Source organism: Apostichopus japonicus, chromosome 13 (genome assembly GCF_037975245.1).
Source record: "Apostichopus japonicus isolate 1M-3 chromosome 13, ASM3797524v1, whole genome shotgun sequence".
In the NCBI taxonomy this organism is placed as follows: Eukaryota; Metazoa; Echinodermata; class Holothuroidea; order Aspidochirotida; family Stichopodidae; genus Apostichopus; species Apostichopus japonicus.
Genome location: NC_092573.1, coordinates 1,695,753 through 1,712,748, shown reverse-complemented (window position 1 = coordinate 1,712,748; position 16,996 = coordinate 1,695,753). Strand labels below are relative to the sequence as shown.

The window sequence follows — 16,996 nt, the reverse complement described above, 5'->3', positions numbered from 1 at the left end:
AATGCTATATATAAGCAATATACATATCCAGCTACTGATAAATATTCACTGAAAAACACTTGTCTGGCTATGTTGTTAGTCATGCATTAGTCAGCTGTTGCTGGACTTTATCTGGTTTTGTTGTGGGTCGAGACTTTTGATGCTCTGAGACATTTTCTGATGCTTTCCCCTTTTTTAACTCTTGTGGTATTTTTGAATGTGTTAAGCTATCTGATATCAGTATTTTATTGTATCATATGATGTGAGGATTCTGTTGATTACAGTTTTCATAAACTATGTCTGCAATATTTTCCATCTGGCAATTACTGTATTTTTCCTCTTGCATCTACTACATTATTACTACATTATTACTACATTATTACTACATTATTGTTTCATCTTGCTTTGTTTTATGCTTCTGTTATCGAAAGTTCAGCCCTTTTTTTTTAAACATTTTATTCAGCATTTTAAATTTATACAGTTTAATGTTTGTGTGGGGGAATGGGAGTTGTAGGTATCCATATGTATGAAAAGTCATGTTTTTGTCACTATGGATATTTTGCTGCGGTGATGCTTGGTGTTTACATTTTATCTCGCATGACGGGGGTTTTGTTAAGCTAATAAAGGTAGAAAAAAAAGATATATATATGTAGATTTGAAGATTATTTAACTGATAAATTATTAGTGAATTAATTCAAGTTTTGCGGTGTTGTACAGTATGAGTTATTCCTGGAATATAGTCTTCATTGGTGCATACATTATGTAATTATATTTTTGAGTAGGACTGCATGAGACAATTGAGTACTTTGTCTGTACATTAGAAAGACTGACCCTTTCTTGTTCATGATTTAATCAGATATTTAAGTGAAGGAAAGGTGAACTCAATGTGAAGCTCGCCACGTTCTGACGATGCCATTCTATAGTATAGCCAAATGTGTGCCAAATAACTAAGCTAAGGAATTCTGTTTCTAGCCTCTAAGTCTAATGTTCCATTTTGTTTTCAGACCACATTACCTTGTGATCTTCCACAGCTCTTCCACTTATTTGATCTCCAAATTGCATTTCTCATTTTTATTTCATCTGACTAAAATACATTATACTATTGGACCACATACTTAGTCATATTTTGAAATCAAAATTTGTGCCCTAAACTTACCAGCTTTTTCATGATGTAGCAATGAATGGGGAATCAAAATTGTTTCACAGGTATTTGAGAAACATAAATATTGGTTGTTAATAGGTGCAAAATATTGAGCCCTGCTTAATGCACGACACTGAGTCAGAACAGTAAAGCTATGGACCCTTTAACTTCATCATGTTTGTCCCAATTGCTTAAAATAAACAGATATTCTGGTGGCTGAAGTCAATTACTTAATCAAATTGGCAGAAATTGTCTGCACCTGTAGGTCAAAGCCACATCTTTATAGCAGTTTTTACGGCAAAGATAAAGAGGGATGATGCCATCACAGCAATTTTAATAGCTGAATTTTTTTTTTTTTTTTTAAATGTGTCTAACTTCTATTGGGAAAGATTTCCCTCGTGTCACAGTTGTAGTTATTCAAATGTGTTCCCCTCATGTTTGTTCGGGAAAGTCAAACTTCACTGATGACTGTCGGGGATCCTTTCGTCAAGATTTCAAGATATATTTCTGCTTTCATGAATAGCGACAAAAAAAGACAGATTTCAAGAAAGATTACAATTTTATTGGCACAAAGAAAGAGGGAGCTTAAAAAAAAGAAAACATATTGTTACAAAAAAATAGCAACTGTACCATATTTGCAGTCCATACTTAAATAACTTTGATCACTTAAATGACTTCATAACTTAATATATTTACACCGACTTATCCACTTTGTTTTACCATCTGAAGACGTTGCCTGTCAGAGTCTACCCCTCAACAACAAATCCTCCAAGAACTGTAGTGTTTCCGCTACTGGGGAGTTCCAGTGTTCGGTGGAGTGCTTCCAGGGATATGTTTATGCACCTTCTCGTAATCTCTTCCAGTGCAAAGAGGGAGTCACGACGGGAGTGTGGGATCCCTTTACAGGGTCGGACCTCTGCCAGAGTAAGTTATCAACCAGTGCCTCAAGTAGCCTGCCCAGGCAATTTATTTAGCAATCATTTTGGATTCCTCATTCTCGTGGAGTGAGTGCCGAGCCTGAGTGGGTTTCCTCAAGTTTGTATTCCTCTATAATGTTTTTTCTGGAAGATTTGTTTGGTTTAACTATTGGAATAAGTCATTCAGCAGCATGTAACATCACATCTGAAAAGCAGGAATTATAGTTATGGTAATAGTTGAGGTCATCCCAAGTTGGGGGGGGGGGGGGGCAATAAATGCAAAAAGGGCCTTTTACAAAAAATTAAATGTTCTTAAGTTTAAAGTTCCATTTTGTAGTTTGATAATGTAAAGTGGTACATTGCTGGGCTGTGTGTTTTGAGAAAGTTACCTTTACTCTCATCATGGACATATTCAATTAATGTTGTCCACTCTTTCTGTTCAAGGTTGTCAGCTAAGGTTCAGATATTCAGTTAGGCCTTCTGAACAACCCAAAGGATAGCCCTTACTCAAAATCCAGATATGGCCAAGATATGGCAATTTGTATCTGGCCCATATCTGTGCCATATATGGAATTTACTAATGGTACTAGTACTGGTCACCTCAGATAATTCTGGAGACACACACCATTTAGAATCAACCCTTGCATGATAAATGTATGTATTGTATGTATTCCAGATCCTCCTGCAAGCATGAACTCGCGAAGAAGCCTCATTGGCTTATCAAAGCCGCAAACTGACCAAAGTCAGTCTCTTAGATTAATATTTAACATCCATGATTATGAATTGTCAACAACTCTGTAAGTGGATAACATACATTTATCTTGGAGTGACTCAAACTGGGGACCTTATGATTGAAAGGCACCGGCGTTAACCACTGAGCTAACACACCAATATATATTGCCATGATTCGTTCATTGATTATTTTCTTCCCTCATACCTCTTTTCAGTGCCTGAGAATGGACCCCAAATATTCAAGAATGTTTTGATGACCTTTGAAGCTTCCCCTGCACTCTGTGCCTTGGATAGGATGGATATTTTAGCAGTCACTTTCGACTCCATCACCCTCTCGTTGGGAGAGCTCCAGCTATGCGAACTAGGCAGAGCAGAGTCCTGCCGTCGAAGCGGGTACGACGCCCTTTGTAGTACTGTAGCCACGGAGACGGTAGTCCCGGATACGGTAGCCCCGGATACGGTAGCCCCGGATAACAACTCGAACAATCGGCGCAGGCGAGCTACGGGTAACGAACTGGAGCTGACCATTAGAGTTGAGGCAGACATTGAACCGAGCGAGTCTGTCGAAGATGTTGAAACAGCCAGGAATGATGTAGATACTCTGGCTGCCTTGATCCAAGAAGCTGCGAGAGCTGGTAATCTAACCATGGTAATCGACGGAGGGAGGCTGGTGTCATCGGTGGGCGAGAACAGCACACCCTCTGAGACAGCATGGCAGTGTGCCCGTGGTTCACTGGTGATCCAAGATGGCTGTGGTGAGTGTTAATAATTTTAATTTGGTTTTCAGTAGCATATCCAGGGACCCAAAACCCACTGCTCTACGAAAAAAACTTTTTGTACTGAAAATGTAGCTGCGAAGATGGGTTTTCTCAAAAACATGGTGTAAAGTGTAAGCATTGAGCATGCATTGAGCAGACGTTCATTGCTCATACCCATTTATTTCTCATGCACCACTATCTTTGTAGCAAGTTTGGTTTGTACCGTAACTTGTTTCCCGGAAACATTTACTTGGATCCACTGCTAGTTTTATTGTTTTTCTTGTATTGTCAGAGTTATGATCAAAATAACATGTTCATTCGAATGAGTTGTGAGTATGGATCTGGAAAAGGATTGTTCAATAGCAGAACTAAAATATTAAAAACAGCTTGCCCTCCAAAAGCTGTTCCATCATCGTTGAAAATTGACAAACTTTCTCATTCCGTGCTAAGCTTGACCCTGTTCTTTGAGCTCAGTGATTCCGAAGCGGCAATGGGACAAATGCCTGTGCGATAATACTATATACACCGTTAATATTCTTGTTTCTTTTGTTCCCTTTCAACAGTACCTTGTCCGGTGGGGCTCTTTTATGTGGAATCAGAGAATCGCTGTGAGTTTTGTCCTGTGAATACCTATTCCGACAGAGAAGGTCAGGTTGCCTGCAAATCATGTCCAGCAAGCACTGTTACTGCTACTGCCGGATCTACATCACAGATAGCATGTAAGTTATTACCCCTCCCTTACCTCCCCCCCCCGATCACCCCTTACACATTGTGAGTGGCCAGATTCCCCCCCTGACTGTTCTTACAGACCTATACCATTGTTTGACATTTACAATTGTATCAAAGATCACTGCATGTCAGATTTTGATACCAAATCAATTCAAGATAGCAGCGATATTGTTTTATACAGCTGTATGAATATCCTTTGCATAGTAGATATCTGCAAATGCAACTGACATGCCCAATAATCTAATATATCTAAGGTATATGTTATATCTTGTTATGATCTAGTGTGTGTGTATAATCCATGCATTTTCATTTTGGGGTAGGGGTGGCAAGGGGGTAGTAAAGATTTGCATTTTGTATACACTCAACTATCCGTAGTCAGTTAGTTGTAGAAGCGACTGCATGGCTTTGAATTTTCATAACAATTCAGATTTGAAAAGTGTTCTCTGATGGAGAGGTTTTGCTGTACTTAGGAAAGTGAACATATTTACAAGTGGGACTTAAAGGGGGTCACTATCCCAAGCATTATCTTTTGCATCTTATGACTGAGATCTTTGTGTAGAACAATTCCCTCGAGCGGCGAAGAAAAATTGTTTATATCCTAGTTTAAAAGTTGTGTCCGAGGGCTTTCATTTTTTTGGTTAATCTGTGATGCAATACTGCCACAAGAGTCTGACACCCTTTGCTTTTGTTTCCATGTTTTTTAAGGGAGAGTGTTAACATCCTTGATCCAGAAACCAATGCCATCATTTGGTCATGTTAAGAAGTCCAATATATTCGATCCAGCATTTGTAAAAGCCCATCTCCATTACAAACAAATATAGACATGGAAATAATGAAAGACATAAAAAGTTGAAGGTACTTGTGGCCTCTATGATGTCATATTCAGACTTGATGAAGTCTTCAGCTTTATGTTTGAAGCAGCATTAAATCTGTGATATCTCTAAAAATCAAATGGAATAAGATTTTTTTTTCTTTGCTGTTTGGGAGGCTGATCATGACAATAATCTCTATCACATAGACCAGTAATAATGGTTGGGTTTGTGTCTCTTGGTTGTGGAAGGTTGGAACAGGAATAGAGAGGGGGGGCGGGGGGTGAGGGAGTTGTTCATTAGAGTAATCTTATCAGATAGAACAAAAATGATGGTCAGGTGTGTGTTCCTTTTCCTTTTAAATAAAGAAAAATAAATTATGGGCAATATACTCTTACGTTTGTGGACTTGATTTCTTCAGGTCGACTTGTCGAGACACAAACACAAACAGCTGTAAATGGCATCATCATCTTGATGGTTCTTGTGGGTCTCTTCCTGGCTGTCATTCTGATCGCTGTGATAGTGTTCTGCGCGAGAAGCGTCTGCGCCTGCTCCAAGAACGACGAAATTCATTCCATCGACTACGGATCCTCCAGCTACCTCAACAGCGCCTACCACGAAGACGACCACGAGCGGGGCCTGACAAACGGCAAAGCTGTAAACGACGGCTTCAACTTCAGACACATCCCCGGCATTGCGGACAAAGGCAGCAGAGATAAGCTGGGTAACAGGAAGGATTTACTGGATCAGTGGGATAACTGGCAGCTCAGAGAGAAGAGATCTCTGGATGGGAAATCCGATGACGGAAACTATCCCGACGAGACATCCGAAGCTTACATCGAGACCAGTCACAGCTCACGGATAATAGAACATGCCGACAATGCTCCACTGACTCCACCTCCTCCCCCATCACCACCTCCCCCTCCTCCTCCCCCGCCACCACCTCCACCTCCACCTCTACCAGTCACTTTGGAACCCCCCAAGGAGGAACCCCTGCCTCCTCCCCCTAACATCCATCCCATTCCTGCTGGGTTTAAGAAGGTAGCACCTCCTCCAACTAAACCAAGGCCATTCCCTCCACCGTCCAGTTCAAAGCGGTGGCCTCCAGTGAATTAGATTCAGTTCTTCCAGATAAGTAATCGAGTCATAGCAGATTGTGCGATACAATGTTAAGATTATGGACCGTATTCAGCAGACTGTTGCTGCAGAACTGTATTTACATATTGCCATGACAACGAGAAGAGACTTGAAAGTCTTTTAAAACTTCAGTCAATGATATAAAGAGAATTTAAGATATATCAAGTGAAAACATTAGGTTTTCAGACATGTAGCTATTACTGTTAGTATTTCAGGTAGATATACCCTCTGTGTATGCATTGGTTGAAACCTTCATCAGTTATCATGAAACAAGTTAATTATTTAGATTATTAAAATGATAACATTTAATTGCTTTGTTTTCAGTGAATCAGTAATTTCCTCAGTTATGCTGGAAATAACACTTGAGTGTGGTAAATCTTTTGTTTTCCTTTCCTTTTGTTTTTTCTTTCTGGTGGGGGGGGCGGGGAGGATGGGGAAAAGGGATGATCCGTAGGGCTCCCTTTCTTTCATTCTCCTTTCGTTATTTAACTGCTTTTAGTGTAGCCTGAATTGATTGCTAGATGCTAGCATTAAACTTTTAGCTGGATCTGGTCTCATCGCATTGCCCCCATTTATTATAAATACAAAATTAATATAAATATAAATATTTATTGTTGACAAATCCTACAAGAATTTGTTTGCCTTTCTCTTCATGTTACCCATAAATTAGCACTGCACACGTGACTGCAGTTTTCAATCCTATGTACATAATCTGACAGATTTAGGCTGATAGGTTTTACCTCTTTGGCCAACTGTAAAAGCAAAACATACTTAGATGAATTTCTGTCATATTTTCTCTTTGACTTCATACCATTTATAAGTTGTATCTTTTCTTGGGGGCGGGGGGAGGGGGGGTGTTTTTAAACTTAATTCATTATTTTGATTCTTATTGATAATAAGAGAAAATTGAATTGTGTGCTGAATTTGTAGTTGTTATAAAATTTCAGTTGTAAATGATTAAAATACAATAATAAAAACAGATTATGTAAATCATGAGCTGAAATCAGTCTTTAAATTTTTGAGGCTTTTAAGTTAACATTGTGGTATATCGTCACGAAATGTTTGATCCTTATTGATAATAAGAGAAAATTGAATTGTGCGCTTAATTTGTAGTTGTTGTAAAATATCAGTTGTAAATGATTAAAATACAATAATAAAAACAGATTATGTAAATCATGAGCTGAAATCAGTCCTTAAAATTTATAGGCTTTAAGTTTACATTGCTTGTTTTTCTTTCTATATAACTGTCAATTTATTCAAAATTGTCAATGCAGCATTTTCACTTGTAGATATTAATCCTTTGACTTTATGAAATGTTTTATTACGAACAGTTAATTAGGCACTTCAGTCTAAAAGCTAAGAAAGGGTAGGATCAGATACAAGCAATAGATGGCCGTGTTAATGCCAGGTCTTTCTAAAATTTCTGTAAAGTTGTAAACAGTTTAAACTATTTTGAAAATTATTGGATCGTTGCAAGGTATCAACATTGAAATCCAAATTAATAATTTTTTAAATATGTTAAAGATAAGTTATATATAAAACTATGATCTGTTCTGATTTGAATTACTTTAGACCTCATATAATCTAGCATGAACTAGACGGGTGAAAAATCGAATACCAAAAGTGCCATAAGACTTGGCAACAAACATTCAGGGTTGTGGGGGTGGGGGGGGGTCGGGGTTATGTATATTTTTGCAATATTGGACTCTAGTGTCTAGGCCAATTAACATTTCTGATATTTCTGAAAGTCCACACAAATTTTTCTTAATTTCCATTGAGTGAAGAGAGAATTCCACACAACCTGTTAATTGCTATATGTTTCCAAGTGTAACAATAATAATAGTAACGATAATAATAATAATAAATAACAATTATATAGCGCCTAATACAAAAGTTTCTAAGCACTTAACAAAGGAAGTAGAAAGATAGCAAACAAACACTAATTATATAAAAGAAGCATTTTAAGCTGTCTTTTGAAAAATTCAAGTGTGGTGGAGTCACGTACACGGATCGGGACTAGTTCATTCCAAAGAGCAGGTGCAGCAACAGAATATGCATGATCGCCATATCGAGTCCTAGTTTGAGCAGGGTGTTGTTATGGAACTCCCTGATTTGAGGACCAGGGGCAAACTGCAGGTGTAATATGGCAGGAAAAGCAAAGCGTTTCCGTTGCAATGGAGTGAGAAGATCGGTGAAATGTAAAGATTTATGGTACAATATTAATTTCTCAATCTTGGTCAATGCAGTAAAAATGTTGAAAAGGTTGAAATGTATTGCTTTAGATCCTTTTTCTCATTCTTGACAAATTTTTATTCTGTTCTCAAGAATGCAAAAATAAGGTAAACGATAGCATGTAGGGAAATTGCATTTTTTTGTTTGTAGATGTAAGTTTTTAACCTGCCACAAAAGTTTTCACTCATATATTCTATTGTAATTATTTTATGCAAATTCATTCAAACAATCTGGGTGTAACTTTTAAATTCTTTTTAATTATTTATATTTACTATAGCGAAATAAATATCTCAAAAATTACATCCATCTGTTCTGATTTCATAACTATCAAAAAAATTATTCTGTTTCCTTTTTGTTTTTTTCATAACTTGAAGGTCTAAAATAAGAAATATTTATGAAATATGTTACCTTATAGTCACACAGCAGTGTATATATGGTTTTTGCTTTGTGTTTTTACAGTAACATTCAGCTTATATTTATTGAAATATGTAACAACTGTACAGAAACTTATAAGTGCCATCAGGCTAATCAACTATTGCACATTCTTGTGTCAGTATAGATTTTGTAGGGTTGAAACAACATAACCCTGAGTCCATCAGATGTAAAGAGGGCATGGGTCATATGTGGATAATTACAAAAGTCAACATTGAAACAACTGCTAACACCTATTACATATTGTTTGTGGGGCATTGATCAGGTGATTAAATAGTCTTCCATTATGGACCCTTTGCAGAGCAGGTGTAGTAACAGAAGGAGAAAGAGTTTCCTTTCTTTCTGCTCCGCCTGCCTCTTGGTAATTTCAAGAAAACGACATTCCAACAAAAATAGTCAATATTTCAGGAAAAGTTCATACTTTGAGGGCAAATAGCTGACCATTTGAGATAAAAAACCAAATGTCGAACTTTTCATGTAAGAAGTTGACATTTGAAGATAACAAGTTATAATCATTGGTATATATATTGAGTGAACAGGCTTTGAGGAACAAGTCAGGATTTAAGATAAAATGTGGAAATCAGGAAAAAAGTCAAAATTACAATTAACATGAGAAGAAATTTAAATTTCGTGAGTAAAACTCGAACAAGTTTAAGAGGGATGATTGAAATTCCAATGTCCCCATCCTGGCCAATGTAGCATCTACAGAGTTAAATGATCATGTGAAGACCCAAATCACAACTATGGCTTGCTCCTTCCCCCCCCCCCTTCCATCCCTACATCTTTTTTCTTCTTTTTTGTGGTAATTTCTTACACCACTGAATAGTTCAATCATATCTGCTAGCAGCCTGCTGTTAGTCACTTCTATAGCCATGTTCATACGGCCAAGGAGCAGATATCAGGTTTTGTTTTGCTTTTAAAACCCTTTTATTCTCGAGGGATGACAAGCTACTCAAGGGGTTCTAAAGTCGGGGAATTCATCGGATTTTGAATAGAAAGGTAAGGTGTTTGGGGTGGAAATTTCAAATAAGAAGAAGAACTCGTAGTTTATCGGAGATGACAGCTTTAGGATAGTGGTGTTTTGGTGAGGTCAACATACAGTTCTTTCAAATTGCCCTTTAAGAACCTGTTTTACAGACGGCTCGACCCTCTAAAAAAGAGGTCGACCGGATCATTGAAAAGTAAATACAATATGGTTTTGATGAACATTTGAAACAAGTTTTTGTTCCCATAATATCAATCCGGGGTATTTTATTACGTAATATTTCCTTGAGTGGGCACGGGATCACTCCAATCATAATATGGAGGGTATAGAGGAGGTGTAGTGCCATAACATATATTAATTCGAAGGACATTCTATGAGGCAGGAAGTGCGGCTCACTTTACTGTTGTCAACTATAGTTACCTCGTAGTATTGCGTAATCTTTGAAATTACTACCATTGTAAATCTTTGACTGTCGAGCTCGCGTGGCAACTTCGAAAATACAAACCGTAGGCTAGACAAATTGACAAGACTGAGTGTTGGTTTCTGTTAGGTAAGCGTTTAATAAGCATATAGTCTACAGAAAACTTCCTAGCTCAGATCATTGCCCATGTTAAATTATCGTTACTGTTCTACTAGCCTAGTTAGCCTTACTTTAGGTTAGGCCTAAAAACTGTTAGACCTAGGCCTAATTTTAAGCCTTGGCCTAACGTAGATGGTGTACATGGTGTAGGAATTTGTAGAGGCACTCGAGAGAAACGCAACTTTACACCATGCTAGTGTATGCTCTGCTGATCTATTTACTCCTCTTGCATCTTCACAAACAGTAGACCAGGCATGTGTGACTTCACATCCCTGGATGTAAGCTCATTACTTAGTATAGGCTTAAGTTATACCTAAGTTATGTCACACTTAAGCATTACAATTTACATTAACATATAGTCAGAATAACTTAAGGATTCCAATAGGATAGGATTCACTGTACAAAGAATACTTAATATCTATTATAGGCTTACTTAGGTTGACTTAAAGGGTGTGAACACTCGCGCAAACAGAAACGGCTAATGCTGGTAATCTGACCTAGTTTTGAATGAGGTGTAACAGAAACCGCTTGCCGAGCTCTGAAAAAGTTAACTTTCTGTTGCTTGCAAATGACATTTCCTTCTTGTCACTACAAAATGCAGACAGTAATGAAACGTGATACCTTGTTCTTTTATCTAGACCTGAGATGTCCACGCTGCTATACATGTACACTGTGTTGTGGGTATTGACCGTAGCTGTATGTATTGACCGTACACTAGTGTCTAATTACTGATGGTAGCAAGCTGTGTGTGTATTTTCTGGGATCGATGGTGGTACGTGTCTAACACTTCTGTTACACCTCATTCGAAACTAGGTCAGATTACCGGCATCAGATGTTTCTTTGTGCGCGAGTCTTCAAACCCTTAAAGGAATTGTCTGGTGGAAGATTTTGATACATTGTCCTTGTACTTATTATTTTTCTATTTCTAACCATGTAAAAATTGTCCCCATTCGACGTTTTCTACTTGTAGAAATCTGATTTTCAAATTCACCAGTTTTCCACCAAAAGTACCGTTTGTTCGAACGCATCAATATGGTGATTGACGTAGTGCAGGCAAATAGGCAAAACAGGCGACTTGAAGTTAGCACTCCCATTTCCACAGCAAATACACTCTCATGTGTACATGCACAGGTGATTGCCTATAACGTATTGCCTATTACATATAACGTACATATCGCGAACGATACAGCCTACCATGCCCAGGTATACGTATAGCATTGCACATATATACTCTCACACTCAAACCACAGTTCATAAACTGTTCTTCGAAATCGCTGAAATAAAATTCAAGGATCAAATTAACAGTAAAAGGAAACTTGAAAAGTATTCGGAACACAGAAAGATGAAACTTGGCGGAATCGATGTCAGAGCAGAATGTAGTACCGAGAAGCTTAGGCTTCGCAGAACTGTCCGATTGTAAACATTAGAATAGCCTTCATGCGAACATTCTTCGCGTTGGAGCTGGATAGTGCAATGTATAAACAACAAAGAGTCTGCTGTTAAAAGTTATCTTGTGTTACACAAAGACCACAACAACCACCGATCTACTACATATATGGCAGCTTAAGAAGTTTTTGACAACATATCTAATTTATAAGAAATTTCACCGAAAGTAAGGAAGAAATTAATCTGTATACAAACACGGTTTTTTGTTGTGATTACTGTAGGTACTGTAAGGAGCGTCGGTTATGTCGCAATCTGCATTTACGTAGATGACGTCACGTTCTGTACTGTTCAAATCATATTGGAAATGTCCATCCTTAACGATTAAAAAATTGTTTCTCTGTCAAACGCAACATTAGCGTTCTCATACTTTGACAACATGTTTGGAAAATTATTTATCATTTTTTAAGGTAACTTCTTTGGGCCACCAGACAATCCTTTTAAAGCAAAAGCCCATTGCGATTATTATTTTTTAGTTATCCCATCTATAATCCATGAGTAACATCTCTTCAAATTTCCTTGTCAGTCTTTCCTTCTATGAGATAAACGAATGAAACTCTAATAATTGTGAGAATTCTTTCAATTTCTTCCACATGGTAGCCGTACTGTCATTTTTGCTGTTATCTTCAACCACATGGTAGCCTAGCAACACACTTAGTCAAAAGGGAAAATCTAGCCTAACCATCTGCTCATTCGCTGAAATTGTGACGCAGTTATAAGATATCCATGGAATACTTTCATCATTGCTGTAATCTTCAACCACATGGTAGCCTAACACCACACTAAGTCAATGGGAAAATCTTGCCTAACCAGCGGTATGCAAAAGAAGAAAAAAAGTCACACTTTGCGTAGGATTTGGGTAATAAATTAGGAACCGGGTAGTATCTCGTTGGGTGAGACCTGGGTACCCGGATACCCTGTGCAAACACTAATTTGTACCTAGGCTATGCATACAACTTAAACAAACATATATCTACCAACATTTAGGCTTATTAGGGTTGTTTTTGATGGGATCTTCCAGAACGACTTATCTTAATTATTGTTGTCCTCCACAATCGATATCGCGATATAACTTACAGTGAGCCACACCCTTTTTTTAAGTCAGCCAGGTCAAGTCACATTGAGCTGCACAAAGTAATATACCAAATATCAGTGACAATATAATACACATATTTGACCTCAGTTTGTTATTATGTTACAAGCTACTTTCTAACACACTTGAAACAGGAGAAACAACATTGTTTCATTGCAAATGTTATAACCTTGGACAGTTGTGCATTTTATATGGAGAGTTACAATAGCATCATCTGTGATACTTACAAGATGATCATTCCTTTACTACATCCCCAAATAAATGAGGCAGAAATTGAACAACTTCTCCTCTGGAAACATTGCAGAAAAACAATTTAAAGACAAATAGGAAAGAACAGGAGGTGGCAGTGCCCAATGAATGGGACTACGCTCAACTGAAGAACAAAATTTCATAGGAAATTAGAACAGAAGTTGGAGAAAACTGTGATCACTAGGTTTGTCAGCGACTTGATCTCTTGACATTAGTTGTAGATACACAAATTTACTACAACTGTCGAGGTGCTCAAGTATTTGCTCCATAACTCCTTCTGCCCTCTTTCTTTATTTTGTTGCTGTTCTTTTTATATTGCACCAATAATGAATATGTGTTATCTGTAAGAAATGAAGGGAAAACAAGTTGAAAACATTTCAAGATCATTGTATGTATAAATTGACAATGCGATTGTCAAAAAAGTGAAAAAGATTTAAAACAAAGTGTTAATATTAAGATTGCATTGTTTATAATGTCCTTTCAGTTCAACTTTGGAAAGTTGTTTATAATAAAAGATGGAAGATCTTCAGAAGAGGTTGCAGTTCCCCAGCAGAGATGTCCAACTTGCTGCTGCGAATAAACTGTATGCACAGATAACTAATTCTAAGGAGCTTAAAACCTTGTCCTTGCCCATTGATGATAAAACAAAACAGGTAAGGTCTCATTGAGTGGGGTAAACTCATAAATATATTGTGGATGTAGCTAAAACATGAAAGTAGATCTTTTTAAGAACAATGTTGATTTATTGATGATTTGACAGATATCATTAATTCCAGCTGTTTTAGGTTGTAAAACCTAGCATTGGAGAGCAAGTTACATATATATTGCAGTGAGAGATATTTCTTAGATGTATATACTGTACGAACATCTCTGGCCAGAATTATTTATTCACTATTCCCTTTTGCAGATCAAGCGACTACTGTAGATTATCTTTTTAACCGTTTCATATCTCATACTCCTTACCCCTTCCAAACAAGGATGATTTTGTTCAACACACCCCTCAACCCTACCCCTTCACTGTGCTAGTGTTAAAGACAGAGCTGTTTTAACAAAGGTCATGTTGATTGTAAACAATAGATAAGATCTAGACAAAGCATAAAGGAGTAAGTAACAAACATTTTAACATGATGGTCATCAACTGGCCATACCACACAATTTATGGCTAGATAGATTTCAGTTGTGAATCAAAAAATCAAAATTCAATGCAAATAAGCATATTTTTTTTTTGTCTGCCTTTCTCAGATTCTAGAGTTGAATGTGCTCTTTGAAGTCATCCAAGGAAATAACCAAGAAGCATCCTACGTCTGTTGTCAATCGGTAGTGGCCCTCGTCAAGAACGGCCTCCTTGATTTCAGGTTTGCACTGAATAAACTTGTGAGTTTCATCCCGACTGCTAAATATGGCGGAGGGTTGGTAGAAGGCGTCGCCGATCTCTTAGTTCTTCAGGCATCTCTTGTACGACAACTACCAGCAGCTGACAGGGGTGGTGCGGTTTTTTACTCCATGAGGTAAACGGAACTTTCTAATCATCACAGAATATCATTGTTAGATTGAGCTAAGTACTATCAAATAGGTTTCAACTAAGATTGTTAGTGAATATTGACTTTGGGATTAATTTTGGTGTTAGAATTAAAACCTGCATGTCATATTTTCGCTATTCATGAATACATTTTAACATTTTTTTATCAAGATACCTGTCCTGTTTGAATTGTCATTGGTAGTACTGGTCACTTCTATCCTTTTCCCCATCAGTTGTGATGTCAGCATGTCGGAGTTATACTAGAGACTTTTTTGGACAAAATTCTTTTCTTTTTACGTACAATAATAATATGTTGACTTAAAATACGACATCAACTTAAAATTGTAACAGCTAATGTCTGGGACACTATATGCAGTATGTAACTGTGAACGCTACAGTGTTGTAACCAGTCATGATTTGAGTCTCAGAGCTTCTAAAGTGAAGTTACTTGGAGTAGTGTAGTTCGGCTCTGCGCATAAAACATTCCAGGCCGACAAAAAGATAATATTGAGAACACTTTAGCTGAATTGGTCTGCAGTAGCTGTTGGAAATGATTTGTTACTCCTCAGGTGAGTAAAATCCCAACAGACCTGCTGGGAAGTGTACTCAATTTTGTATAAATTCTAAGAGTAATTGCATCTCTTCTCTTTGACCAGGTCACCTCCACATCCATTCATTTCAATGTATGTCAGCAAAGCTAACTTGTGGCCTGATATCTTCCAAGAAGTGTCCCGAATTTTATCATCAGCTGAATTAAAGTAAGAAGCGATTGTCAGTGCTCGTGCAAGTACAGTGACGTCATTAGATGTAGTGTATTTGATTTGTTTGCCAGATGAGGATGAGGAAGGTGGCATGTTTGTGTGACTTTTAGATGGAATGAATTGAGGGGCGGGGGGGGGGGGGGTTGCTGGTTGGAAGGGTGCAAAGAAAACTATAATTTGAAAATAGAAAAAGGCAACTTGACAAAAATAATTGCAAGTTGATGTGTTCAAAACAATGGTAGCAATAGGAAGCTACATTTGCTATAAAAGAAGAGGAAAGATTGTATCTTCAGTGTTATTTTACTGTTAGCACAAATATACTAGGTGCTTATATATATATAGTAGCTTAAACATGATAAAAATTGTGATTATTTATTTTAATATCTTTTGATTATTGATATTAACATAAAGGGAAAAAAGTAGAATGGATTATTCCTGATATTTTCGTGCCCTATCTGAAAGTCTAATTAGTCACTTCATAATAGCATGTAATGTTTTATTATAATAGGAAAAAACATTCTTTTACTCAAAATAAGCAGCAGGAATGTTTGTTTGGTTAAAAACGTAAGAAATGCACTTTTTTTCCCATCATTTTGCAGACATTGGCAGCCATTGTGGAATATGATGAGGCCCTTTTTCATGTACATTTTATTGGATCCTCAGTCAGCCGGTCAGACTGGTCATACGAAATCTTCTCTCGTCTCAATCTTAATTTCCCTCTGCAAAGATAAAACAGAAATATTGGAAACTGTTATGTCATTCTTACTGACGGAATGCTTTCCATGTCTTCAGGTAAAACAGGTTCTTAGTCCTGTTTTTTTTTTACTTTTTTTTTTAATCGTCTAAGCATTTCGTAAACTTCACTGTTAAACAGTTCAGAAGGAATGACTCTGGGTGAAATGCTCAAAACTTGAATGTCACACAATCATTTTTTCTTTGGTTCATATTTTCCTGTTCACCCGGCCCTAACTTAACGGGATTACCATTATGTATACACAGCCTGGGTAGTTACTGTAGCAAGATTATGTTACTATGTGTGGTACTTCATTAATGTAGTCACACCTACCCCTGGTACTTTATGACACTCTATGACATGTGTTTACACGTGAGATGCTGATTTCCCTAGACTAAGCTGCCTGATTATCTGCTTAATCGACTCTGCTGTTTTTCGACTTATCCACTTGAATGAAAATGATTCTTCCAAAGTCACTATTGGGAATGTACTATATGGAATGTATAGAGTTATAATGTGTAAAACATGACAAACTTATCGTCACTGAGGTAGATGTACGACATACCTTTACAAATGCATTTCATGTTAAGTATGCACCCAATGCAATGCTTAGTTTGCCTTGTAATTAAATGTGGCAAGTCGCTCTTGAGGGAATCGTTCCGAGTTTAATTTATTTTTGAGAAATGCAAATACAAGAATCCTGGTGAAACATGCTCTCTTTGAGATTATTATTATTATTATTATGGATCCTTATATAGCGCAAATAC

General features: G+C 37.2%; 2 protein-coding genes across 13 annotated transcripts in view; both read left to right on the top strand.

The window, feature by feature from the left end:
- The window catches only part of LOC139978708 (uncharacterized), a 41,006-nt gene extending 32,949 nt beyond the window's left edge, over positions 1-8,057 (top strand). For all 11 annotated transcript variants that reach the window (XM_071989146.1, XM_071989139.1, XM_071989142.1 and 8 more), the window contains 4 exons: positions 1,850-2,044; positions 2,985-3,524; positions 4,091-4,246; positions 5,487-8,057. In XM_071989146.1, the coding sequence (XP_071845247.1) occupies positions 1,850-2,044; positions 2,985-3,524; positions 4,091-4,246; positions 5,487-6,181 (1,586 nt within the window). In that variant the 3' untranslated portion in view covers positions 6,182-8,057. The remainder of the gene's footprint in view (positions 1-1,849; positions 2,045-2,984; positions 3,525-4,090; positions 4,247-5,486) is intronic.
- A 2,130-nt stretch (positions 8,058-10,187) lies between these two features.
- Positions 10,188-16,996, top strand: part of LOC139978993 (focadhesin-like) — a 32,636-nt gene continuing 25,827 nt past the window's right edge. Inside the window, exons 1-5 of one of the 2 annotated variants that reach the window (XM_071989633.1) lie at positions 10,188-10,401; positions 13,701-13,869; positions 14,459-14,724; positions 15,392-15,493; positions 16,096-16,288. In XM_071989633.1, coding sequence (XP_071845734.1) covers positions 13,732-13,869; positions 14,459-14,724; positions 15,392-15,493; positions 16,096-16,288 — 699 coding nt within the window. In that variant the 5' untranslated portion in view covers positions 10,188-10,401; positions 13,701-13,731. The remainder of the gene's footprint in view (positions 10,402-13,700; positions 13,870-14,458; positions 14,725-15,391; positions 15,494-16,095; positions 16,289-16,996) is intronic. The other variant, XM_071989632.1, reaches the window with a different exon arrangement.